At 39.9% G+C, this 26,434-nt stretch overlaps 1 protein-coding gene across 1 annotated transcript; it reads right to left on the bottom strand.

Moving 5' to 3' along the window:
* Positions 1-424: 424 nt before the first annotated feature.
* Positions 425-11,293, bottom strand: Irak1bp1 (interleukin 1 receptor associated kinase 1 binding protein 1). Its single transcript, XM_041679724.1, has 4 exons — positions 10,772-11,293; positions 3,701-3,766; positions 1,056-1,186; positions 425-957 (listed from the first exon to the last, which is right to left on the bottom strand). Exons 1-4 carry the CDS (start codon positions 11,081-11,083, stop codon positions 687-689), a joined length of 780 nt encoding a protein of 259 aa, XP_041535658.1. The 5' UTR covers positions 11,084-11,293; the 3' UTR covers positions 425-686.
* Between the last annotated feature and the right edge of the window lie 15,141 nt (positions 11,294-26,434).

Genomic DNA, 26,434 nt, shown 5'->3' on the forward strand with positions numbered 1-26,434 from the left:
AGAAAGAGTATAAAGTTGGGTGGACGTTGGGGGGTAGGATCTGGGAGGAGTTGGGGGAGGGTAGAGCATATAATCACAATATAATGTATAAAAAAAGAGCAAAGATGCCGGGCGATGGTGGCGCACGCCTTTAATCCCAGCACTTGGGAGGCAGAGGCAGGCGGATCTCTGTGAGTTCGAGACCAGCCTGGTCTATAGAGCTAGTTCCAGGACAGGCTCCAAAGCCACAGAGAAACACTGTCTCAAAAAAAAAAAAAAAAAAAAGAGCAAAGATATAGACTGATGAAATTGAAAATATTTTTATGCAAGATAAACAATTTTTTTCTTGATATGCAGCTTAGATTCTGTATTTCTATACAACTGGACAAATAAGAACAAGACATAACAACTGCTTCTAAAAGTAAAACTTCAACATCAGCTGATTTTTGTTTATTTTATTTACAATATATAAATTGTTAGTATACAAAAGTGTGTTTTAATACATTTATTTCTCACAATTTTTCTCAGAATGTTTTGGAAACTAGAAAGTGAACACAAGTATTCTGTGGGATTATGTTCAAAACATGGCAGATTTTTATAGAGAATCAGTCTACCATACAATATGTATGTTCAGGACAGAAATAAGCACTATAAAATGTATAAAAACACATTTAAAAATACAAATACAGTATGTTTTAGTTGGAATTTTAAAGATGCTTTTTCTTCTTCTCTTTCCCTTTTACCTCAAAAGTAATAAACACTTTTGAAGCTGCATGCATTGTTGCACTTTTGATTTTTTGCTGTACAGTTAATGAACCCGGCAGTCTGGATATCTGATGATCATCGATTTGACCTTCCCATTCTTTGGTTTCTTCTTCTTTGATTAGTAAAGGTTTTCCCAGAGTTTGGCCAACAAGGTCACAGACTTCTTGAGCTTTGCGCCATGCATTCTCAACAGCAACAAGACAGGCTTGCCGCCTTAGGGATTGAAAGTAAAGATTACTATGACATTAAAAGAACTGCCACACTCAATAGTTTTATTTAGAATGAATAATTTAAAGATGTACTTAACTTACCGAAGATTCTCAATGGAACCAGAAGTGTGATAGAACTCAGGTGGGCTGATGACAACAGAGCTATCTAGCTTTTCAACCAGAAAGTTACAAATATTTTGCATTTTTCCAAATTCAGTAAATGTAATGCAGACCTGTAAGTGAAATATACTTGAAGTTATTTCCATGCTTCATGTAGGTTTAAAATTTTGTCTAAATAGGAGTATAAAAAGTAAAGTCAAGCTGGTGTAGTAGTGCACGCTGCTAATCCCAGCACTTGGGAGGCAGAGGCAGGCGGATCTCTGTGAGTTCGAGACCAGCCTGGTCTACAAGAGCTAGTTCCAGGACCGGCTCCAAAACCGCAGAGAAACCCTGTCTCGAAAAACCAAAAAAAAAAAAAAAACTTTATCATTTTACATTGCCATTGGCAATGCACAAGGTTCTAACTTCTCCACCTCCTGGCCTAACACTGTGTTTTGCTGCTTTGATAATAATCACAAACAGGTGTGATTCTATAATTCATTGTGGTTTTGAGTTCTATTTCTCTGAAAATTAGAGATGCTGAATGCCTTCGCCTATCTGTTGGTGCATTTTGATAAGTATCCATTCAAACCATCTATAAATTTTAAAATCATATTACATGTTTTTGTGCTATTGTTGTTTTACACATCTAACTACCATTTAACCATATTACATATATCTAGTAGTCCATGAGAAGACTAGAATATGTTAGATATTTATTGGCTTTCGGAGTTTGCTACATTCGTAGCCATAAAATCAGCCATCTTTTCTTTTTCACTTTGTACCTTGTGAGTGTGTTATCATGATCTCCACTGACAACTGGTGATGATCTAAAAGCAACCATGTACAGGGATGTACAGTATAGTGTAAGGTCTGGATTCCAGGGAGTCCTAAGTGAAATATAATCACATGTTTTCTTATGAAATCAGAATACGCAATACTGAAAAGGAAGAACAGAGTTTGGCTCAGTTCTCATACAGTCAAGGTAGTGAGGGAGAATTGTCTGTATTCTGTCAATCATGTATTTTAATAAAACGCTGATTGGCCAGGCAGGAAGTATAGGCGGGGTGATGAGAACAGGAGAATGCTGGAAAGGAGGAAGCCCATTCCTCCCACTCCTGGGCATTCCACCCAAGAAGCAGGATGTAATCTACCTGGCTGAGAAAAATACCGAGCCATGTGGCTAACATAGATAAGAACAATGGGTTAATATAAGCTACAAGAGCTAATAAGTAGCCTGAGCTAATGGGCCAATCCGTTTTATAACTTATGGAGATCTCTGTGTGATTTTCTTTGGGACTTGCCTATTGTGGGGTACTGGGCGGGAAAGAAACCCCAACAAGCTGGCCCTCATGTTACACAAGGACTCTTGCTGAACTGGGAACTTTAATCTTAGAACTCTGCAGTCTCCCATCCCTTGTTCAGTTCTGGAACTATCTCTTCCCTGTGCTCTTGGTGATACTTTATAATAATAAACTAAGCACACCTGGAAGTGATGGTGCTAGACTATAATCCCAGCACTCAGGAAACTGACATAGGAAAAACATAAATTTGAGGCTAGTGCGGGCTACATATTGAGACACTGCCTAAAAACAAACAAAAACAAAAAAATACCTTCCTAACTAGGATTCTCCCACATTCATTACAGCCTGAAGTCCTAACAGGTAAAACCCTTAGAGGGACCCACTAATCTACTAACATTAAACCTCTACAATTCAGAATCTTGCCTGACCACTCTTCATTCTGTCAAAATAATCTATGCCAAATGATAATTATAAGAATAATTATAAATTTCCTTGCGACAGTTAAATTTAGATGGACTAGTCACAAGGCTAACTGAGTCACCTTTCCAATGTCCATTCTGTCCTGCTACTCTGATCTTAAGCTTCATCTCTGAGAAGCAGGAGCCTTAATATTAATCTAACCTTAATATTAATACCAGGATGCACTAACATACTAACTACAGGGGGCTACCAGGTGACTTCCGGAGGTGTTCTCCACCTCTAGAGAGAAAGATTCTCTCACTGGTAGACAAAATTCCACTCTTACTTAACTCACTCATCTTTGTTTCCAAAAGCAAGGTGGGGAGCTGGATAAAGCATCTGTCTGATAACACGAAAGTCACAAACAGAAGTCTTACATTACATTACTAGACACACTGCCCTAAAACCCCACCCGCCCCATCCCTCAGAGGGATCCATGCTGGGATCTCAGTTATCAAGGACTGAGCACTCTGAAAACACTGTGCTCCTTCTTAATGTGGACAGAGACCGCACGATTCAGAATTTAAGTAACATACATCTCAGTGGCCATGAAATTACAGCTTTATCACATAGTTTCTAATCTAAGGAAAATTTCTTTCCTGAAATGATTCCTGCTCACCAGCTGGTAAAATTACAAAAAGTCTGTGGTACCTAGCTGCTATTTCCCTGTTGCTGTGTTTATTTCATTGTATGCCATTTCCCTTAAGGTAGATCTCACTAAATGTATTTGAAAGCATCACCAGATGTACATGATCAGAACCATTTTTAAGAAAAACCATCTTTTATCATCACCATAAAAATCCTTTCTCTGGTAAATTTCAGTTTAAGAGTAAAACTTGATTGCAGTTGCCGCCGCAGAGTCAAGGGCTTTCAGCCGTCACATACCTCGGCTTCCATGTGATAAGCATTTTCTACTCTTCTAATATCCTTTGTCACTGTTACATTTTCTGCCTGAAACAGAAACAGTACCAGAGTAATGTTACCAAACCTTTGGCTACTAAATTCAGTTGTTTCTGCCTGACAATTAAGAAGCCTGAGTTTGAAATAGGAAGACACACAGTACACAAAATGAACTGCCTGCCTTGATGTTCCAAACTTCCTTAAAACTGCCATAAAATCAATCAGAACCTACAAATACTGTTAAAAAAAATGATCCGTTTTCACTTCAGGTTTTAGTCATTTGTACAGAAAGAATGAACTAACTTGACAAAGTACCTACCATATGTACCTTTGGGTAAGTTACTAAGAATCTCTTGAGCCTTTGCTTCCACATGTATAAAATCAGGTCAATAGACCACATGGCTGATATGATGATTTAAAAACAAGTTGTATGTAAAGTACTTAGAGAGTAATGACAAAAGACATTTGCAGAACCTATAATATTACAGCAGAGAATTCCACTATGCCTTCCTTGACACAATGTACTTCTCAAACTATGATCCAAAGTAAAAATAGGAAGGAAAGGAGGGAGGGAGGGAGGAAGGGAGGGAGGGAGGGAGGGAGGAAGGAAGGAAGGAAGGAAGGAAAGAAGGAAAGAAAGAAGGAAGGAAGGAAGGAAGGATAAAGAAAGATCCCACAACCAATAAATATATGACCAGATTGTCCCTGAATCTTCCCACAGATATGTAAGCAAGCTAAGCAGTCCTCCCGTCTGGGAAGCAGGTCCTGAGTAAATGAGTATATCTGACATGTGTAGCATGCATCCTAACAATACAACCCACAGTCAGATATAAGGGTTAATGCTGAAGGTCAGAGAGGAAGAGCGGCCAGTCACTAGTTCTTACTTTTACTGAATCCTCAGACTGAAATGGGTATCCTGTCTCTACAAGTCCTCAGACTGAGTGTTGTCTCTACGGAACCTCAGACTGCCTCTAAGCTCCTGTCTCCTCCTGCCTCATATTCCTCTCTCCACCTCCTAGCCAGAGCGCTCCTGTGCTAACAGGAGTATATGAGTTTGTTATGTTTGATTAAAGGCGTGTGATCTCAAGTGCTGAGATCACCTTTGTGTGAGCTGTTCCTCCTTTGGACAGATTCAAGCTCATGTAGCCCAGGGTGACCCTGAACTCACAGAGATTCGTCACCTCTATCTCGTGAGTGCCACTACTGTCTGACCTCTATGGCTAATTAGTGGCTTAGCTCTACACTCGGACATACCTTTCCACACCCCCTTTAGTACAGCTGTGTTCGCTGTTACAAAAGAATTGGGTTCATTTATCGTACTCTGAATTCTGTCCTGGAAGTAATGTCTGACAGCCTGTTTGATACCTCCCCCAGTTTTGGACAGTTTTGACAGATGCTGGTGATGTAGCAAGCACTCCAGCACAGTGAGAGCTGTCCTTCACATTAAGGCTCTCCTGTGCAACCCCCTTTACAGTTAACCATTTAGTTGCCTCCACAGGTTTGTGTATGAATGGAATGATGAAACATCTGTTTTTTTGGTCTGGCTTTGTACTTACCAATATGCACTAAAAAGACTACATTTTTGGCTACACTGTATGTAAGTTAGAGGTCAAGAATATTGTTAAACATCCTACACCATACAGGTTAACCCAACAAAAGGGAATTATCTACCTCAAAATGTCAATAGTGCTAAGGCTGATAAATCTACCATACCAGCATATTTCACGAGGCTTTCCTTATTAAGTTATAATTTTGTTTCTACATACAAATAAAAGGCAGACTTTCAAAATGAAATGGTCAATACAGGAGTAGCTATTTAAGTCATATAAAAAAGTAAGGTAATCATCTCAATAGTCATAAAAAGCCATATAAAAATAAACTAAAAAAGTAAAAACTATACAGATGTACAGAAAAATTTTGAATAAACTACTATGATACAATATTATAAAATCAGCAATTATCCTGAAATATATATGTTTAATAGCAAATATAAAGGGAAGCTCTACTTGTTCTATAGAGGTTTCTAACATTAGAATTACAGACTGTATCTCCATGTTCCCATTTAACATGCCCTGTTCCCTGCAGGCAGGAAATATTTCTAGTAAAACAATAATGAGGGGGAACATGGTCTCACACTAAGATCTAATAATGGAAACAGTGTGGATAATATAGGAGTACCATACAGACCCAATGGTTTACTCTAGATCTGGGTCAAATTCCTTAAGAATCAAAAAATTCAATGACTTGAACTATTTCAAAGCAATAGGCAGTATGTAATCCTCAAGTCAGTTATTCTCCTGAGCAGCAACTGTGTGATTCAAGTAAACCTTGAGAGATTGTAACCATTTTGGATTACCACATTTGCTTACCTCAAACAGGCAGATATTAAAACAGAAGTTAATTTGTCTATTGCATTTCTCTTTCCACAAACAGAAGTTTAAGTTGTCTATTCAGGCTTTATTCTAGATTTATTTATGTGTACGAGTGTTTTGCTCACATCTCTGTCTGTGCACAATGTGTGTGCTTGGTGCCCATGGAGTTTAGAAGAGGGCATCACGTCTTCTGGAACTGGAGTTACAGAGGGCTGGGGTCAGAAACTATTTCAATTATCCCACTCAACAGGCAAAGAAGCTGGGCCCCTCCTGTTCACTCCTACCACCCAATTCAGTGCCTTAAGACTATTCAGGGTGGGGCAGGAAAACTTAATTTCCTGGTATTAATGCATGACCCCTTTTGCAGGAAGTTTCAGAGCCTGGAAGCTTTTACACACAGGCAATTAATTAACATATGATGGCAGACGTGTTGGGCCAGCAAGCATATAAAAGATGATGAATATCACCTGCTATACCCCCTACCTGACACCTCCATCATCTACTGCCAAGAGAATAAAGTGGTAACATACAGTAATGGTTAAAAGCACGGCTCAAAGGTCTTAGTATCTAAACTCAGTCATCTCCCAGTCATGGGCAAGCACTCTGGTCCTGAGCATTCTCTTCTTTATAGAAGAACTTGATAGAGTAAGACTACTGAGTGAGACGCATTTGTATAAGGTCTATCAACAGTAAGTAGCTGCTTTGATTATAAAGAATATTGAGACAGTCCAGTAGACCACTCATGTCAGAATCTAAACTATCTTCTCAGGCTTGTATTCTGAGCACTGGTTTCCAAATTTGTGGTGCTCTCAAGGCTGTGGAGCCTTCAGAAGGAGCCTGGCTAGCAAAGAAGGCCACTAGAGGTGGGAATACGGTGGAGGGTGATAGAGGAAGACGTACACACACATACAGAATTATGACTTGGCCCTGCTTCTGATCCCATCCTCTGCTTCCTGCAACCATAGACTGAGCTGCTCCTGCCACCATTCCTTGCCTGCCACCATGGTGAGACAGTCTGAAATTGTGAACCAAAATAAATTTTTCCTCTTTCAAGCCGCTCCTGCCAGGCACAGTAGCACCGTAAGAAAAGCAAAGCTGTGCAGCCACACACTTCTATGTTCGGCCTCCAGTTCTCTCCTTTAGTCTCATCTCTTAATTCTGTCCTAAGGTGCCCAGTGCCTTCTGTGTTCCTGCCATACTGAACCACGCAGAGTGCTGTTGACATATATGCCCGCTGCATTCTGATGTGCAATTGGAATGATTTCCCTTTGGCCAGTGCTTAACAATTTTGACAGAATATCACTCCTTTATGAAGTCTTTCTAGAATTCTTAAGGCAAAATCAATGTTATCTCTTCAATGTACTATACACGTACTTTCATGGCAGCATGAATCATTCTATTCTGATCATGGAATTCCAGCAGCAGAGGGCTCTGTCTCCATCAAATCCTTCCCCTCAGAGCTCAGGGAACCCTAGGGAAGAGGAGGAGGCAGGAGTAGTGGGGGAGAAAAGGAGGTTGGAGGACATCAGGAGAACAAAGGCCTTCTAAAATAACTGAGCACAGCTCCTAAGAACTTGAAGACCAAAGCAGCAATCACAGGGCCTACACGAGGTTCCCCGCATATACACTAGAGCTTTTAGCTTAGTATTTCTATGGGACCCCTGGATGTCTAAATGGATGGGTCTCGGATTCTTGTGCCTTCTCTTGGGGTTCTTTTACTTTTCTGTTGACTTGTCTTGTCCACCTTTAATGTGATGTTTTTTGTTTTATCTTATTATACTCTACTTTGTTATGTTTGGTTGTTATCTCTTAGAAGCCTCTTCTTTCCTAATGAGAGATAGAAAGGGAGTGGATCCGGATGGGAGTGGAAGTAGGGAGCAACTGGGAGGGGAAACTGTATTCAGATTATATTGTGTAAGAGTCTATATTTATTTATTTATTTTTGGTTTTTCGAGACAGGGTTTCTCTGTGGCTTTGGAGCCTGTCCTGGAACTAGCTCTGTAGACCAGGCTGGTCTCGAACTCACAGAGATCCGCCTGCCTCTGCCTCCCGAGTGCTGGGATTAAAGGCGTGCGCCACCACCGCCCGGCTTAAGAGTCTATATTTAATAAAAGGAAGAAAACACAGAATAAAATTAATGTATATTTTTTAAAAAAGAAACAGATATAGTTGCTTTTTTATAGCTTTTACTGGAAGAAAAAAACTAAATGTACTTGCATGATTGGTCCTTTGGAAACTGTTCATAAGCCAGATTTGGAGAAAAAAGATAAACAAATGTCTCTAAATATTTTGCCCTTCCCCCACACACCATTATCTCTTTTATTGCCTACCAACCTGCCTGAGACATGTATAGTCATTGAAAATAATACAATTATGAGTAGGCAAATTCTGGAGTTTATAGTCTAAATTGGTATATAAAATAGAAATTCACTCTAATCTGCACTGCTTGGATGCCTTATTCATATATTAAGACCTAATCACTAGTGTGATGCTATAAAATGGTCTTTGAGATTAGATGATAAGGGTGGAGCCTCATGGATGGAATTAGTGTCCTTATTAAGAAGAGGCCCCAGTGAGTTGCCTTGTCTCTTTTATTGTGTGAGGACACAGGGAGAAGGCGCCATCTATGTTCCATGAACTGAATCTTCACCAGACAAAATCAAAGCTCTTGGTATCTTAGCCTTCCTGACTCCCCCAGGGCTACAAAGACTAAATTTCCCTGTTTAGGGGTTACTGAGGTGGTGACATTGCATTCTAGCAGACCCTGAAGTAAGACCATGTTACGTTAAGTGCCACGTAAATCTCAACAGGGTTAGGGAATACCTAATAAATGCTCCTCGGTTAAGTAAACACTATTTGGAATTTTACAACATTTTCCCATTAAAACAATGCTAAAACTGACTGCTATGTCTTCAGACAAATTCATAAATCCATGATCTACAAATAGTTGCGCTAGTAACTTATGCATTGCGTCATCCTTTCCTCCTTGACTCACTGAAAAGCACATTTCACTGCATGTATTATGCCAATGAGCGTTACTCAAAGGCCGAGTACCTCGATAACAGACTGACAGACACACCCTTTGGAGGAGAAAGTGGAGTATTGTATAACTGGGATTAGTGTAGAGAAAGGAATGCCAAGAGTATGATTTTGGTCTCATTCTCTAAAACAAAGTGGAAGTCATCTAAACTAAGAGGGGAGAGAGGCCAGGAAATAAGGATGAGAGGATCAGGTTCCAGCCCTCAAGCGAGTGTTTAGATTGGGAGGGGCCCTTGAATCAGGGGAGTGTATATTTACGAGTCAGTATTTCAAAAAGTTTAAAATGTATAATGCTATAAGGACCTTGAGGAGACCATAATTTGTCCTGAGACCACCTGTTGAGGGAGCTGTCTTTCCTCCACTGACATGCAGCAGTCTGGGAGATCACAGTCCCAGCACCTTGCCTTGAACAACGACTTTGAATGCAATTACCACATTTATTTTTACATATTAGGAGTTAGAAACATGGGTTCAGATTATGTTCTATGTCAATGGCATAAAATACAAGCTACATTATTCAAACAGGACCTCAGCAGGTTGCTTAAGGAGAGTCTTGCTTTTATATTTTATACCCATTTTATTCACATTATTTACAATTCACATTTAAATTTTTCTAAAATGTAAAATAACTTAGGGTTTTTTGTTTGTTTGATTGATTTTTTTTTTGCCCACATCATTTCAATTATTCTGGTTTTAAATAAAATACAAGTACATTTTCTTTTAAAAATAAAGACCTGTGTTTTTCTTCAAAGATATGACATTTCTAGTACAGAAGCAAGATTATGTTTCACTCTGAACAAGTCAGAGTACCCCAGAACCAGGGTACCAGTTGGGGTTCTGTTTTGAATAATAATAACCTTGAGACAGCTCAGTGTCCGTGGCTTCAAAGTTTCTTTCATCATAATTATCTGAAGTGTGACAAAGTTGAAAGCAACCTCGATTGTGGTTTCAGGAACAGAATTTCAAATACTGCTCTTTAAAGTTCAGAGCATTGTTTTATTTCTCTACTGGAAGACGGGGATATTAAAACATGCCTAACAGAATTGCTATTTCCTTTTTTTTTTTCCCCATTCCTTTAGGGGGCTTAAGGTATTATCAATTTAGTGATTTGTTTCACGGACATATTTAGTAAATAGAAGCATTTCACCTATGATACTTACATATATTGACTTTAAAAGAAGTTAAAACTAAAAAAATTGGACAGTTTGGAATAGGTGATCATCATAAACCCAAAACGGATGCTAAATCTGCAATTACACTGAAGATCCAATCCACACGAACCTTTGATTGGGAGGAAGCATTCAAGCTCCTCGCCTGCCAATTTCAACATGCAGAATAAAAACAACTCTCCAAGGGGGTTACGGTCCAACCTTCCAGTTAGGCAAGCATTAAGTGTAACTTTTCAAGAAAACATTTCATCCCTCCAAGGGCCAAAAACAAAATCACTGTAGCAAATACGACCAGATAAAAACCTACCCAATCTGCATTCGGGGATTTCGAGTTCACTGCGGCCAACAACTGCTTTCATTTAGATTCGAGAAGGCAGAGTCAAGCGTCCATTGCGCCCTGGAATGAATACCGGGGTAACAAAGCATCGCCAAGGCCCCAGAGTCACCCGCCTCGCACCCCATCCCCGGAGGCTCACCTGAAGACCCTGCTGCTGGAGGCTCTGCGTGATGTAGTCTAGGCGGCGGCACACACTCTTCTTGGCCTCGGCTGCAGCCTCCTTGGTGCTGCTCACCCGCACGGCCACCTGCGCCCGGTCGGGGCTGGCGGACACCTCGGCTGCGCCGCTCACGTGGACCTCGCGGGCTCCGGGGTGGGCCTTGGCGGCGTGGGGACGGCTGCCGACGGGCTGCGCCTCCAAGGCCGGGATCGGGTTGTTTTCCCGGCCCAGGTTAGCCCAGGGAACCAGTTCCATGAACACCCGCGACGGAGGGGCGGGCTGCAGCGCCATAGCTGGGGTGGCTGCGTTGCCATAGCAATGCCCGGCTGCAGGCGGGGAGTGACGCCCTGCTCCCGCGCGTGGCTCGGCGGCAGCGTGGCGCAGAGGATGCCGGGATGGAGCTGGCGGAGCCGCGGAGTGGCCACGGCTCGCCCGCTCCGAGTAGGCTGATTCCGTCGGTGCAGGTCGGAAAGTTAACTCGTGGCCTCCCTGCCAGTGAGCGCGGCCCTTCCACGTGACCTTGTCACCCCCCACCCCACCCCCAAGTCATCAAGGGGACGGGTCCTCCATTTCCGGAGTGTGTGTGGTCCCCCCCCCCCCCCCCCCAGCCCTGTCTTCCTGGGTGTTACGGTGTAGGTCGGTCCCTTAGTTTGTCAGGCTCTCGTCGTCTTTCCCCCCAAGTACCTGTTTTGATGCGATTCGTGTGGATTTTCTCCTGAGATGAACCACGTTTTGCCGGTGAGAGTTTGGACAGTATGTGGTCCTTCGAGTCAGGTTTTCCAAAACTTTGTTAATATATATATTTTTTTCTCAACTGCTGTTTGCTAACTAGAGGCTCGTTGTCTATAGACCGCTGCCATATGTGTTAGGAATATTTCCTAACGCGAGCTCTATGCCGACGCAAAATTCCCGCTCCTAACTTAAGAATGTGGAAAACCGAAAATAAGGAAGGGATGGCTGTTTGTCTTAGCAACCGTCTTTGGAATGGTTGTCAAGTCTCAGAATTCTAAAATCCTTGGAGACATGATGGGCTTGAGCTTGGACATTCGCGTGGGTAAGGACAGGCATGCCTTGAACTTGTCTCCCCTTTTTGGAGACAGGGCCTTAGTATATAAACCTGCCTGGCCTGGAACTTACCGTATTTACCAGACTGACCTCGAACAAGGTTTCTACCCATTTCTTGACAGAGCCTTTTAATGAAAAGCTGAAGTTTCCCTGTCTCAAGACCTCCCATTATAGTAATTTTCCCTACCCCACCGTCTCTCCCTCTCCCTGTCCCTTTTCTTTCTGTCCCTGTACCTCTCCAGTTTCTTTTGCGTTTTTTCTCTTTTCACCCTCCCCCCACCTCCCCTTGTCCTTTTCTACCTTTGGAGTGCAGGATGGTTCAAAACCATCACACTGGGCATTTTCTTAATCATCCAGCTGTGGTCTTTGTGAAGACAGCTGATAGTTTACTATTAGAATTCTATCACCAGACGGGGAGGAGAAATTTTGAAAAAAAAAAAAAAACTGTAGGAAGTAGTTTCTTCTTCTTCTTCTTCTTCTTCTTCTTCTTCTTCTTCTTCTTCTTCTTCTCCTCCTCCTCCTCCTCCTCCTCCTCCTCCTCCTCCTCCTCCTTCTCCTCCTCTTCCTCCTCTTCCTCTTCTTCTTTTTGGATTTTTCGAGACAGGGTTTCTCCGTAGCTTTTGGTTCCTGTCCTGGAACTAGCTCTTGTAGACCAGGCTGGCCTCTAACTTATAGAGATCCACTTGCCTCTGCCTCCCGAGTGCTGGGATTAAAGGAATGCGCCACCACTGCCAGACTGTGGAAGTAGTTTCTTATAGGAACCTGAAAGAGTCAACAAAGTTCGTGATTTTAAAGCACAGTTCAATAACTCGGCTAGATTCGGTGGTTAACAATTAGGTTAGCGTAATTGTTTAGTTTGATGTTCGTTGTCAGATGAGAATCTATATGATAATTTTAAAACTTTCTGTCATATGCATATATGCATATTTTACAACTCTAGACAACTAAAATATATCTTAGAGCTGGAGGAATTTCTTTTTTTTTTTTTTTATCTTTTTGGTGGACCCCAGGGACTGAATGGAAGGTCCTCAGGCTTGAAATCAAGTGCCTGAATGAATGAATGATGCCACAGGCCAGAAAAGCAAAGAAAAATAGTTTTAAGTGTATAGAGTACTATAAACTTTTCAGATTGGTAGGGAAAGAATGAGGTTGAATTGGCTAGCTGTTTGAAGAAACTGATCTCAATATTATATGACACCCTGAAAATAACATTAATAAGAATATGAAGAAATATGTACCTAAAAGTAATTTTGGGGAATGAAAGGCCTTTTCCCTTATGCATATTTCAAATGATGAAGCAACCATAAAGGAAAAGCCTGGGTGGGGGGAGAATGAGTACACCAAAAAATTGAAAGTATGTAAACTGAAAACTAGCAAGGAGAGGGGAAGTACGTATTGGTGATGTATAAAGGAGCTAGTGTCTAGATATTTAGAGTACAGTCTCCTCCCCTCCAAAAAAACCCAAATAGATAAGGAACACAGAGATAAACTGTTAATAGGCTTGGACTGATTGGCTGGAAGTTCAAGATCAAGGCATCAGTAGGTTTAACCTCTTCTGAGGTATTTCTGGTTTGTGACAGCTGCCTTCATAGGACATTGCTTCTGTGCCCTCGCATACCATCCTTAGGACGCATCCTCTTCTTCCAAGATCAATCCTATTACACGGATTAGAGACCTGCTTTGGGGACTTGAGTTAACCTCAGTTAAAGGGCTCTGTCTTCATACAGTCACGTTGGGCTTAGAGAGCACATGCCAGTTCCTGTAGATCCAAAGTACCAAATGACTAACGGCCTGTAACACTGAAAAGAAAAAATAAATAGTTTAAAAAATTAATTGGCAATTAAAGAAATGAAAACTTAAACAGATGGAGCGATCTCTTTCAAACTGTCATTTTGGGAAGTGATGAATTCAGAATGCAGAAAAATAGATAAAAGTAATTTTGAAAGAAGGGCAGATTATTTCTTAGTGACAGAACTATGCAATAAATAAACATAGATATGTCTTGATGATTTATGAGTTTTTCAGAGGAGAATGGATGGGAATGAATACATCTATTTGTTCAGTTTCTTCCTCAGAGTTGAGACTCAGTTATTAGCAACCATTTTGAACAAGGTTGGTACCACGTTGATTGAATAAAAAATATGCATCTGATTATTTTTCTTGTTCTGGGAGAAGAGACATGGAATTAGAGCAAAATCTGCATCATTCGGTTGTGAGAGATGCATCAGTATTATGCACCATCATTGTACATTATCAGAGATGCACATTTTTTTTATGAAAGTAGCACTGATCTGGAGATAGCAGGACTTTTGAACCTTTTCTGCAACTTCAATTTCCATGGTACTTTCCATATAGAAAGCTCTTTCTGGGAGTCACTGATTCGATGATCAATTTCTAACCAATTATATGTGATTTTCGATGGTATTAATCCTGTCAGCTAACTGTTCATTATTAGTCTGTAAAGACTGTATCATTCCTAAAAGTGACATATTCTTTCTTAATGATAGAATGTGGAAAAGAAAACTGAGTCCCAATACCCAATAAATTGAAGTATCACCATAACTATATAAGCCTTGCACAATATAATCCATAGTATTAGCAAAAAAGTTACTAAAAGTTTCAATATTAATGTAGTCTGCCATATTGATTTATTAATTACCTGTTATGTGATCTGGTAAACTGCAGTCTTTATTGTCCAGCAGATGTCATGGTTACAGAGTTCTGCCTAGAAGCAGTGCAACCAGTGTCCACAGGAATGGTTCTGGGCCGCTTTAGTTTCCAAGCTGCTTTAGTTTTCTGCCTTGGTACTGGTAAAATACTGAGAAATATGCTTTGCTTAACAAATTAAAAGCAGTTAAATCAATTCCATTCACGGAGCAAGAAAACCAGAACTCACGGGCAAGGAGCAGAAACCGGAAGCTTCACAAGCCACCACGCGGCAGGGAACCATGCCAGGGAAAGCATGTGCTTGGGAAATTTCCAAGTTGCCACACACAGTAAACTCCACTATGGCGGGAGTTCTACAAAAAACCGCTTAGGTAAAAGCAAGCCAAGTGGGCAGGGTTGGGAGAATGTCTGGGCCGTGGACCTGCTAGGCCATTAGGCCGTCCACCCGGTAGGTGTGGAGTTCGAATTCACATGGGCGCCAAATGTGGAAGGATGCTTGAAAGAAATCCCACACTAGCTCAGAATTGAGAAATAGACAGCTTTTATTTAGGGGTAGACTCACAAATCAGAATCCTCTGCTGAAATGGAGATCAGAAACTGAATCCCGCAGCTAGAAAAGAGAGGCCGGACGCATGCTCTACATCGGCATACATAGTATAAGAGGCCACAGCCCAGTAGGCAGGTAACCACTGGCTGTAAGACTTCCTACAGCAATTATGTTCTGAGAATTCATAAATTTATAGTAAAGATCTTTTTTTCCAGTGTAATATTTTTATTAATTATTTGGATTATTTGGAAATTTTACTCAATGTACCCTGGTCACATTTGATTCCCATTCCTCTCAGGTTCACCTCCTACCTTTGTGCAGCCCCCCTCCAAAAAAAAAACCCATGAACACTAAGTCCAATTTGTGTTACCCATATTTTTACTGGAGCATGGTAAAACTCCTAGTGGCCAGCCCCTTAAAGATAACTGAGACCGTCCCCTTGCCCATACCAGAAACTACCAACTGAACTGTGAAGAAGTACGCTTCAGCATCCTGTCACCATTTTTAAGGACTCTTTAATGGCTTCCTGTGTAGACTGTTTCTATTGGGGAGAGGAGAGTATTGTCATAGAAGCCCTCAGTGTCTTAAATTCTCAACCATGAGTTTTCAGTAATTGCTATACTGCAAAAGAAGCTTCCTTGCCCATAAGCCCATATCAGCCAAGCGCAGCGCAGAACACAGACTTCAACATGACCCCCAGGGGCAGCATGGAAGGATTATGGACACCAACACACAACCACATGGCCTCTGGCATTAATGCAAACCAAGGACACCAACACGGCCTCTAGAGGCAATGTGGACTGTGGAGGTTTTTCGAGGAGGCCCAGTCCAGGAAATGAACCATTTTCCATCTCAGACCTCCTGCCATTGCTCAGAGCATGGTTATTGTGCAGCCACAAGGCATGTTCAGGGGCAGAGCTCCAGGTAGCTGCACACCACCGTGCCTGCACTACTCAGCACTGACATTGTCTCTTCATCCACTGCAGTTAAGCTTTACAGCTCCTGTCTCCACTGCCAAGTCTCTAGTCTTACCTGTCTCTGCCATATGCATGGCACTTAGTTATGCCATGCGTCCTACCTCTCCGTCTCTCATTTATCTCACATTTATTCATTATTCACACCAGAGCAAGCAGGTTTTGGCTCCATACTGTGAGCTAGGTCATTCTGTGCGGGCTCCCTTTCCTGCCAGCCGGCCGAGGACCTGCCCTACTTAACAGCATCATATATCTTTATTCATCACCGCCATGTGTCTGATTTCATTACTCTGCCACACAAGGCTCTGCTCTGCCATCCATCCATCTTTCCTTCCAATTTTGTGAGTCCACCTTTTAAAAGGATTTTCCCCAAGACCTGCCTATTTTAGTTGTTCTGGAGGTGGTGCCAGCTCTGCAGACTCCCCTGTCACCATCTCTCGCTTTGGAGCCTCTGTGGGTCTCCCGGGCTCCTCGGAGCTGAGCTGCTCGTAGTAGTCCCTCCAGTGCCTGCTGTCACTTCCATCTTGAACTGAATCTCCAGGATACCTTTTAGAGCACTGGCTCTCAACTAAGGGGTCATGACCCTTTGGGGTTGCCTAAGACCATTGGAAAACACATATTTACATTATGATTCTTAACAGTGGCAAAATTAGTTATGAACTAGCAATGAAAATGATTTGGTTGGGGTCACCACAACATGAACTGTATTAGAGGGTCACATTATGAAGATTGAAAACCTCTGCCTTAAAGGAAGTCTGCCATCCTGAACATCTGTCCAAAGGGAAGCCACAAGCTTGAATACAGTAATCTCAAAGTCTTTAAGAGGCAATAAAGTTTATTTTTCTTAAGAAAGAAGCCATTGCTGCTGCTCACAGTTTTCAAGGAAAAATCAATTTCTCTGTATAAAGTACAAACTTTAGAAATCCATTATTATGATTTTAATGCACATCTATTCCTGTTTCAATTAAAGCACATAAGCCAATCATTTTCCAGCACATAAAAAAAGCAGACTTCAGTTCAAAGACATTGCATTTCCTATTGTAAACATTTGAATAGTATGGTTAGTTTAAAGACAATAGAAAAATAGCAGGTTACAAGTTAGAAAATGGATTATTCAAGATGTCGTGCCAAGAAAAAGAACTACTGTTTTATATTTCAAAGCAGCCAGGAACATCGCAGTGAACAATTTGCAGGTGGGGCTGATTGAACAAAAGGCGGATACTGCATGACACAGCAGCCCCTGATGCGCTAGGCTGAATGAAGAGGTTAGAAAGATATAGAAGCAAGGAGGATTTTTTGTTTTTTTTTCTTAATTTGGGGGCATGCTGCAGGTGTGAGGGATGGATATAAAAGGACTGGGAAGTGAGTAGATTTGGGGTGAATGATGTGAATTTTCCAAAGAATCAATAAAGAATTATGTTAAAAAATATATAAGATGAGGGGCCAGGGCTGGTGAGATGGCTCAGTGGTTAAGACCCCTGTTGCTCTTGCAGAAAATGGGTTCTGTTCCCAGCATGCATACGCATACAGTGACTCACAACCATCCATAACTCCAGTTCCAGGGGATGTTGTACCCTCTGACCTCCACAGGTACCTGGTATGCCCATAGTACACATATGCACATGCACACAAAACATTCATACACGTAAAATGTACCTAAAATGATACATTAAATGCATTATATATGTATATTGTGTTAGGATTCTCTAGAGTAACAACTTACAGAATGAATCTCTCTCTCTCTATATATATATGACTTCATTTTTGAATTATCATTAATAATAAATTGTTTATTATTATTACTGTTATTATTAGTATTACTTTGGTTCTTCAAGACACAGTTTCTCTGTATAATCCTGATTTTCCTAAAACTCGCTCTGTAGATCAGGCTGGCCTTGAACTCAGATATCCTTCTGCCTCTGCCTCTCAAGTACTTGTATTAATGGTGTGGTCTACTTATTATTATTAAGTGAAAGTATATTTGAGTAATGCACTAAGATATGTAGAAAAATTTGATAATATAAAAATATTTTCAAGAAGTATAATTTTATTTTGGGGGAATACATTTTTAAAAATCTATTTATTTATGTACTTATTTATTTATTAATTATTCATTTTACATTCTGGCCACCGTTTCCCCTCCCTCCTCTCTTCCAGTCCCTCTCTCCCCAATTCTGTTCCCATTCCCCAATCCACTCCCTTTCTGTCTTTGTCCAGGAAAGGGCATGTCTCCCATGAGTATCAACAAAACATGGTGTATCAAGTTGCAGCAAGACATTAAGGCTGGGCAAGGCAAGCCAGCAGGAGCAGGGTCCCAAAGGCCTGAAACAGAGTTGGAGACAGTTCTGTTCTGGGGGAACAAATTTTTATAAGAAAAAAAATAAGCATCTTGTTTTGAGAGGTTTAAATATTGCTGAAATTGCCGGGCGGTGGTGGCGCACGCCTTTAATCCCAGCACTCGGGAGGCAGAGGCAGGCGGATCTCTGTGAGTTCGAGCCCAGCCTGGTCTACAAGAGCTAGTTCCAGGACAGGCTCCAAAGCTACAGAGAAACCCTGTCTCGGAAATAATAATAATAATAATAATAAATATTGATGAAATTGTAATTTTTCCTGAATTTTGATGAATGAGACTTAGGAGTCTAGATGTAGAAGTGATATTAGTAACCATAACGTTTATGAAAGACCAGGTATTATTACAGATTCTTTCCATAGGATAGGTGTTTTAATTATTGGAAAAGCATGAGATATTTTCTCATTTGTGTGTGCTTGCATGCGTGTACACTCACGTGTGTATTTATATATGTGCTCATGTGTACATGCAAGTCTGTGTGCACCTGTGGACATGTGCATGTGGAGGCCAGAGGTCAACATTTTGTGTCTTTCTACATTTCTATCAACTTTAGTTTTTGAAACAGGATCCTTCAACGAGCCTGAAGTTCACTGGTTTGACAGGGCTATGTGGCTAGTGACCTCAGCATCTCTGTCTCCATCTCCCCCGCGCTGAGGTTACAGATGTGTGCCATTGTGCCTGACCTTTCCCAATGGTTTTGGAGGTAAAAACAAATCAGGTCCTCATGCTCGCAGAGCAAGCACTTTATGTACTGAGCCATCTTCCTAGCCCTTGATTCTCATCTTAAAGATGAGAAAGTGGGGTGCCCTTGTTACAAACCTAGGTGAGATTTGAGTTAAAGTCTGACACTCATATTTAAGCTTTTCATCAATGCACTATAACAGGTTTTAGCTGAGAACAAAATTGAGAAGTCACAGATGTGAGAAGCCTGCATTATCACCTTTCACTGACCCTTCAGTAAATAGCTTCTTCCTGGTTTCTATATTCATCAAGAGATTCATGTTTAATTTGAATATTAATCTTCATCTCTTTTGTCCTAAAGGTTTTTAAAAATACATCTAGCACGATTTATCTTTATTTTGAACAAAGATAAATTCTTATGTCTGAAACGATACAATTCCTGAAATCAAGTTTAACAGTTTGTGTTGTATTAGGATTCTTTGGATCCGAGCAGAGAAGATGGCCTTCCAGGGCCTATCACATTCCCTTTCCATCTCTGCCCTGGAGCTCTATGAACTTGGCCAAGTTACTCAACTTACTTAATGTCTTGCTCATCTGCCTTTTGTGGTATGTGTGTTGAGCCTTCATATCCGACAACATGTCACAGAATCTCTTTGTTCACAATATTAAAAATCAAAGTGGCTGATACTGCCAATCATTTTACTTATTTCCAAAGAGTGACATAACAGTCATGACAGAGACTGTACTCCACAGTCCTTTGTGTCTTTCTTTATCATAAATCATGCCTGATATGTCATGGTCTTTTCATAATATGTAGAGTATTTTTTGTAGGAACTAATCTGTTCGGGCTTTTAGATTTTATTTTTGCCAAGAGTTTTGTGAATGCTATTCTTGAGATGCTTGATCTGACCCAAGCTGACAACTACTTATTTTCCTTCCTGAATCAAAGGCCCATTAGCACTTCAGAAAGTTTCAAACCATAAGATTCCCAGTACTTCAAACGTTCTCTCCAATCCAGACCGACAGAAAAGAGCATAGTCATCCCCATTGCCACAAAACTGTAACGTAGGAAGAAGTGCTTATATATAAGAACAGATACATGCACACATGTATTTCTCGCCTATGAAAGCAATGAAATTGCATGATTATTCTTTTAGTGGTCAATTGACTTATGAATTTGAGATTCACTGAAGACTCACTGTATCAGATACTGATTTTTACCAGTCTGTCTTTAATAACCTTTGTGTAGTCTTTCCTGTTTGTACTTTTTTCCTTCCAAGTCAGTACCTCTGTGGCTACACCATTAAAGAAAATGACTCTTTCCTGTAGCAACAATTAATAGATTTTTATTTTCATTTTCTTGGTGGCTACACAAACATTTTGACCAGTCCAAAAATGAAAAGCTCATTAAAGTAACTTCATTTTGTATTCCACAGCCAGTTATTTATTTTTACTTGACAAAAGCAGGAGGATTCTCTTGTTTTCCCCAGGGTCAGGTTTACCCATCTAGTAACATTTGTAGAGGTGCTTCACCAAGTGCTGAATGGATTCTATCTCATTTAATTCTCTCAAAAGTTCCCAGATCAGCTCATTGTGTCAACTTTACAGTTGAGGAAGCAGTGTGGAGAGGTGAGTTTCTTGTACAAAGCTACTCAGCACTGTCAAAATTCAATACCCTCCTACTGGTATTTACATTAAGATGGTTAGGGTGCTGGAGAGGTGGATCAGTGCTTAACAGCATTTGCTCTTCTTATAGAGGATATAAGTTTGGTTCCCAGCACCCACATCAAGAGGCTCACAAATACTTGCAACTTTAACTCTGGCAATACCCTCTTCTGGCCTCCAACAGCTCCTGCACGCACACACAATAAAAATAAAAAAAATGATTCTATACTCCTTTACTTTATAGTCTCTGAAGCTTGATTACCTCTGAGTTTTATACTAGGTAGGAACATGGAAGTAAAGATTATGAAAATACCAGTGTTAGTAGCTATAGAGACTAATGGTAATATAAATGATAGGGATATTTATAATGATAAAATTATCTAAAATTACTAATAGCCAACATTAATAATGTTAATGTGAGTTACATTAACAATATAATTAACATCAATCTCTCTAACTACATTCTGGCAAGGTTCTGTTGAATTTACATTCAATTAAATGCAAAATTTATTAGAAGTTAGATGGAGATGCCTTGAGAAGCAACCTGAACAGTTAGAAGGTAGTTTTTAAAATCTGTTTAAAAGAAAGTGATGGATTTTAAACATGTAAATATTTGTAAAATTGGGGAACTGGAAATATAAAATTTATATATATAAATTCCATAGATTTAGTTTAGCTTTGGTATGTAAATGAAACTCCAAATACCTTCCTTTTCTAATCAACACAGTTTCAAAAAAATAACGTAGAAGACATGATTAAGTGAACATAAACTCTATTTTCCTTTCTTACTGCATTTATGCTCACAGCCCATGTAGAGTAGAGCCCCAGGAGATGTGTTACTTTCCTTACTTTTAGTGTCTTAGCAGTTAGTCCCTCGAGAACTTCTCGGTGCTGCCGCTACTGCAAACAGACTGTCTGCAGTATACTCTGCTGTTATAACAATTGTCATATCTGCGGTTCTTTGCTCTTGTCAGCTTTTTGGTTTAGAACACAGTTCCTTGCTCTAGACATTTGCAAGCTAAATAATAGTATTTGTTTGATATTATTTATTGCTATGTTTTAAAATCTTCTCTCTTTTTATTGAATGTTCTCATGGGTCAAGAGAAAACATGGATCAGTTTCCACAATTTATATGATTCTGATTTAATTGAACTTGCTTATCTTGGGACAGGATGGCAATGCTCTTTACTGGATAATGAGCTACAGAGCTCACCTTAGACAAAGCTCTTCAGTTTCTTCTCTTTTCTCCTAGTATTATTATTGCTTCTCTTGTCTGTGGTACTGCATTGGAAGATTTCTCTTACATAGATCTGCTAACTCCGCTATGTACTTTCCTAGACACTTTGCCCAGCACTGCTATATGTTGGAAAGAGAGAAAAGATCTTCACCCGAGTCTACTGTCTGAATCTAAAATCGTATTATAGATCAAGTTAATATCTGCTCTTGTAGACATTATTCTCCTTACTCTCCATTATTTCTTGTATTTTTCTAATTTGATTCATGGTGATGAACAGAATAATCACTTTCTTAGTTCTGGCAGTTAGATATGGTGATAGAATTCTCACCAGTAAGATGGATAGCAATAAGGAAGAGAAGGATCTGGTGCTGTTCTCTATCATTTTCCCCAACTTTGATACTGACTTAATATCTAGAACCATAGTCTCTGTTTTGTGACTGCGAGGTGACAAAGCATGAAGACAAAAACCAGTGTGTTCAGAGGGGCAGAGTGGAGAACTGGCCAGGTCATCAGGAACTGATGGTGTCAGGTCCCTCACAGAGGAGGGCAGAGTGGAGAACTGGCCAGGTCATTAGAACTGATGGTGTAGGGTTACTATCAGAGGATGCACAGTCTGCTTGAGGATACAAATTCTTTTCTGTGAGTTATGGTTACTTGGCTCTGTGTGTGTGTGTATGGGTATTCTTAATTTATATATATATATATATATATATATATATATATATATATATGAATGTTTTTATTAGGCAATGAAATAAAAATAGGAAGACTCTCTGCCCCACAGCTTTTTAATTTGTAAGAGAATATTGAAGACATTAGAGACATAGACTTAACAGGAATTTTTAGAATCTATAAAAACGCTATCACAAATTCAGGCCTGCATTTTCACTGTGATTTCAAAATAAACCTTTGGCGTTGAGCACAGTTGACACATTAAAACGCTGTGTAAATTTGTTGTATTTATGCTTGGCATACTGATGTTTGCCCACCTAGTCTATTTAAAGAATAGAGTTGTACTTTGTTTCTGGTTTGCTATTCATTTAAAAGTTTTGGGCTTTGTGTTACTCATGCATCTGGTTAATGTGCAGTGTGACCCAGCATTTTACATTACAATAGACAAGATGTAAAATATAGTATATATGACCAGCATAAATAAGTTCAAGAAATCAATAGGGAAGGAATTATAAATAAATTGCTCAGTGTCTTTATTTTTTTTAAAAAAGTCTAAATGTAATTACAGTGGAATATGGGGCAATAAACATTTAATTTTTATATGATGAAATATTTTAATTTTTGTGTGAGAAGTATGAGTTTGATATACAGTTTCTAGAAGGTGCTTCTGTGATTCCTCTTCATGTATCTTCCTCTTTTGCACTGTGCAGTGACAAGACACTACATAAGATGGCAGTAGGAGATTACAAATATTTTCTCTCACAGGGCTCTCCTTTCCCCGAGCTAGGTCCATGAGTGTAATAACCACATTGCACAACACCTTTTCTAGACTGCTAGATGCTGACTTTCACTGCCTCATACTCCTTCTCCATAGTTTATAGGTTATGTATATAGATTTCTGACCTTTTAAATGTTACAAGTAAACAATGTGAAATTGTAATATAGAATTTACTACTCTCACCCAGTGTCTTTATTTAGTTGCCTATTATATGTGTCTGTTAACATTTTTAGCTTTTATATCTCTAGTCATTTAATTTTGTTAAATCATTCATAATGTTACAAGAAAATCAACTTTCAATATAATAATGGAATATTAATTCTACCAAACTTAGCCAAAGAATTGAAATATTTTTGGATGGGAAGCTTTTTACATTTTACTTTTTAAAAGAAACTTCTCTCCTTTCATAGGCCTTTTTCTTAGTTTTTATATTCAGACCTCTGTCATTTTAAAATTTAGTATATTTAGTATATCCACACACCAATTATTATGCATGCAAACAATCTCTTTGAGTAACATGATTATACTTGTGGTTTCCCAACAGACTTCCACAATGAGTATTCCTCAGTGTATTTAGAATTTGTACTTGGGCATCTTCTTGTGTTTGAGGAATTTGCTATCTGCTGCCTTTTACTTTAGGCTATTAATTATTATCATATATGTTGTACTAATTCTGTCTGTTGGTGCTGTGGGCAATGGTCTTATACCCTGTCACTTATACTATATTGTTTTAATAAAATACTGATTGATCAGTAGCCAGGCCAGAAGCATAGGCGGGGCGACCAAGCAGGAAGCAGAGGCAGGGTGACAAGAACAGGAGAATTTTGGGAATAGGAAAGAGTGAGTCTGCAGTCATCACAGAGGAAGCCAGTTACAAAGCAAGCAAGATGAGAACACCTTACTGATAAAAGGTACCAAGCCTCGCGACTAACATAGACAAGAATAATGGGCTAATTTAATGTGTAAGAATTAGTTAATAAGAAGCCTTAGCTAATAGGCCAACCAATTTATAATTAATGTAAGCCTCTGGTGTTTTTTTTTGGGGGGGTGGGGTGGGGTTTGAATGGCTGCGGGATTGGCCAGGACAGAAATCTCAGTCAGCATGTTGGGCTCACAGTCTTTGTGTATACCAATATTGAGTGCTATGTATGCTCCACAATGCCCATTTAGCTCTAGCTGAATGAGTGATCTGTTAGTAGATAACACAATTGATATAATAAATTATCATGGTGGGATGACACCAAAGTGGCTCTGCATTTGTGTGTCTTCCCATGAAATTGTCTTATCTAATTATAGTTCAATTGAGATCAATCTCAGGAGAAGAAAGAAATCCCCCTAATTTGGAATACTTCCTACTCCTGGCTGCAGTGAAGGGATTGTCATGACTTTAGTCTCAGATAAGGTTACTGACTTCTAACTCTATCTCTGATTATAAAGTTGGTCAAAAGTTGGATGTACTCTTTTATTCTCAGCACACAGGAGGCTGAAGGTCATTACGTAGTTTGTCTTAGTTAGGGTTCCTATTGCTGTGAAGAGACACCATGGCCATGGCAACTTTTATAAAGGAAAAGATTCACTTTGGAATGGCTCACTTGTAGTTCAGAAGTTCAGTCTTTTATTTTCATGGTGGAAAGCATGGCAACATGCAGGCAGACATAGTGCTGGCAGCATCTTGATCAGAAGCCCGCCCCAACAGTGACATACGTCCTTCAGCAAGACCACACCTATTAAACAAAGCCACACCTTCCAATAGTGCTTCTCCCTATGAACTTATGGGGCCAATTACATTCATACTATCACATAGTTCAAGTCAAATTTGAGCTACATAGCATAAGCTTGTGTCAGGAAAACAAAAATTAGGCAAAAGGTCATCAGTAACAAAAAGGAAAAAAAAATAAAGAAAAGCCAAGAATTGAAATTGTCATGATTATTAGAAGATTCTATATAATGTGTAGGAAACTGTTTCTAAATGATTGATTAGTTTTCAACAAAGAGGAAACATATGTTATTACTATTTTTTTTTTTACAATAAAATTTGTCACACAAAGCAAAAAAATAACAGAATCAAATTATTTAAGGGAGGTGTTTGGCCTCACAGAGTTGCCCTCAGTGAAGCCCTGATGTGTGTGGGAAGATATGATCTGGAAAATTTCTTCAATAGTAGAAATTATGCTGACAATAATAATGAGTTGATTATGATGATGATAAATCACTGTAGATTTTTGAGCACTTGAAATCATTTAATTATTATGATCTCTCTACCTTGCAAAGTGTAGCATATGTCTGTTTTACAGAGGAGAACACAGATTAGGAAGGTTAGATACGCTAACTTCAGTATAAATGTTTGTTTTTATACACACAGGTAAGTATAGTCCTCTGCCCCCATAAAGAAAATTTCCCCTCATTTGGACCTTGGAAGCTCAGTCCGGTGCTCCAATGTGGGTCTCTGTCTTTATATCCTTCCATCGCCAGATGAAGGTTCTATGATGATATGCAAGATATTCATCAGTATGGCTATAGGATAGGGCCATTTCAGGCTCTCTTTCCTCAACTGTCCAAGGAACTAGCTGGGGACATCTCCCTGGACACCTGGGAACCCCTCTAGGGTCTAGTCTCTTGCCAACTCTAAAAGTGGCTCCCTTAATTAAGATATATACTTCCCTGCTCCCATATCTACCCTTCCTTTATCCCAACCATCCCATTCCCCCAAGTTCTTCCCATCCTTCCCATCTCACTTTTTTCTCCCCAACTCCCCTTTCCCCCATCCTACCCCACCCCCAGTTCCCAGATTTTGCCCGGCAATCTTGTCCACTTACAATATCCAGAAGGATAACTATGTTTTTCTTTGGGTTCACCTTCTTATTTAGCTTCTCTAGGATCACGAATTATAGGCTCAATGTCCTTTATTTATGGCTAGAAACCCCTGAGCTTTCAAGGTCCAAATGAGGAGCAGAAGGAGGGAGAACATGAGCAAGGAAGTCAGGACCACGAGGGGTGCACCCACAC

The sequence above is a fragment of the Microtus oregoni genome, unplaced genomic scaffold (genome assembly GCF_018167655.1).
Source record: "Microtus oregoni isolate MIOR12 unplaced genomic scaffold, Mior012 000032F_ref0000030, whole genome shotgun sequence".
NCBI classification, from domain to species: Eukaryota; Metazoa; Chordata; class Mammalia; order Rodentia; family Cricetidae; genus Microtus; species Microtus oregoni.

Excerpts from the sequence above, each read along its gene's own strand:
- Irak1bp1 (XM_041679724.1), bottom strand. The coding sequence starts at position 11,083 with ATGGCGCTGCAGCCCGCCCCTCCGTCGCGGGTGTTCATGGAACTGGTT. Across the intron at positions 1,187-3,700 it reads CTTATCACATGGAAGCCGAG|GTCTGCATTACATTTACTGA; the intron begins GTATGTGACGGC and ends TTTCACTTACAG. Across the intron at positions 958-1,055 it reads GGTTCCATTGAGAATCTTCG|GCGGCAAGCCTGTCTTGTTG; the intron begins GTAAGTTAAGTA and ends TCAATCCCTAAG.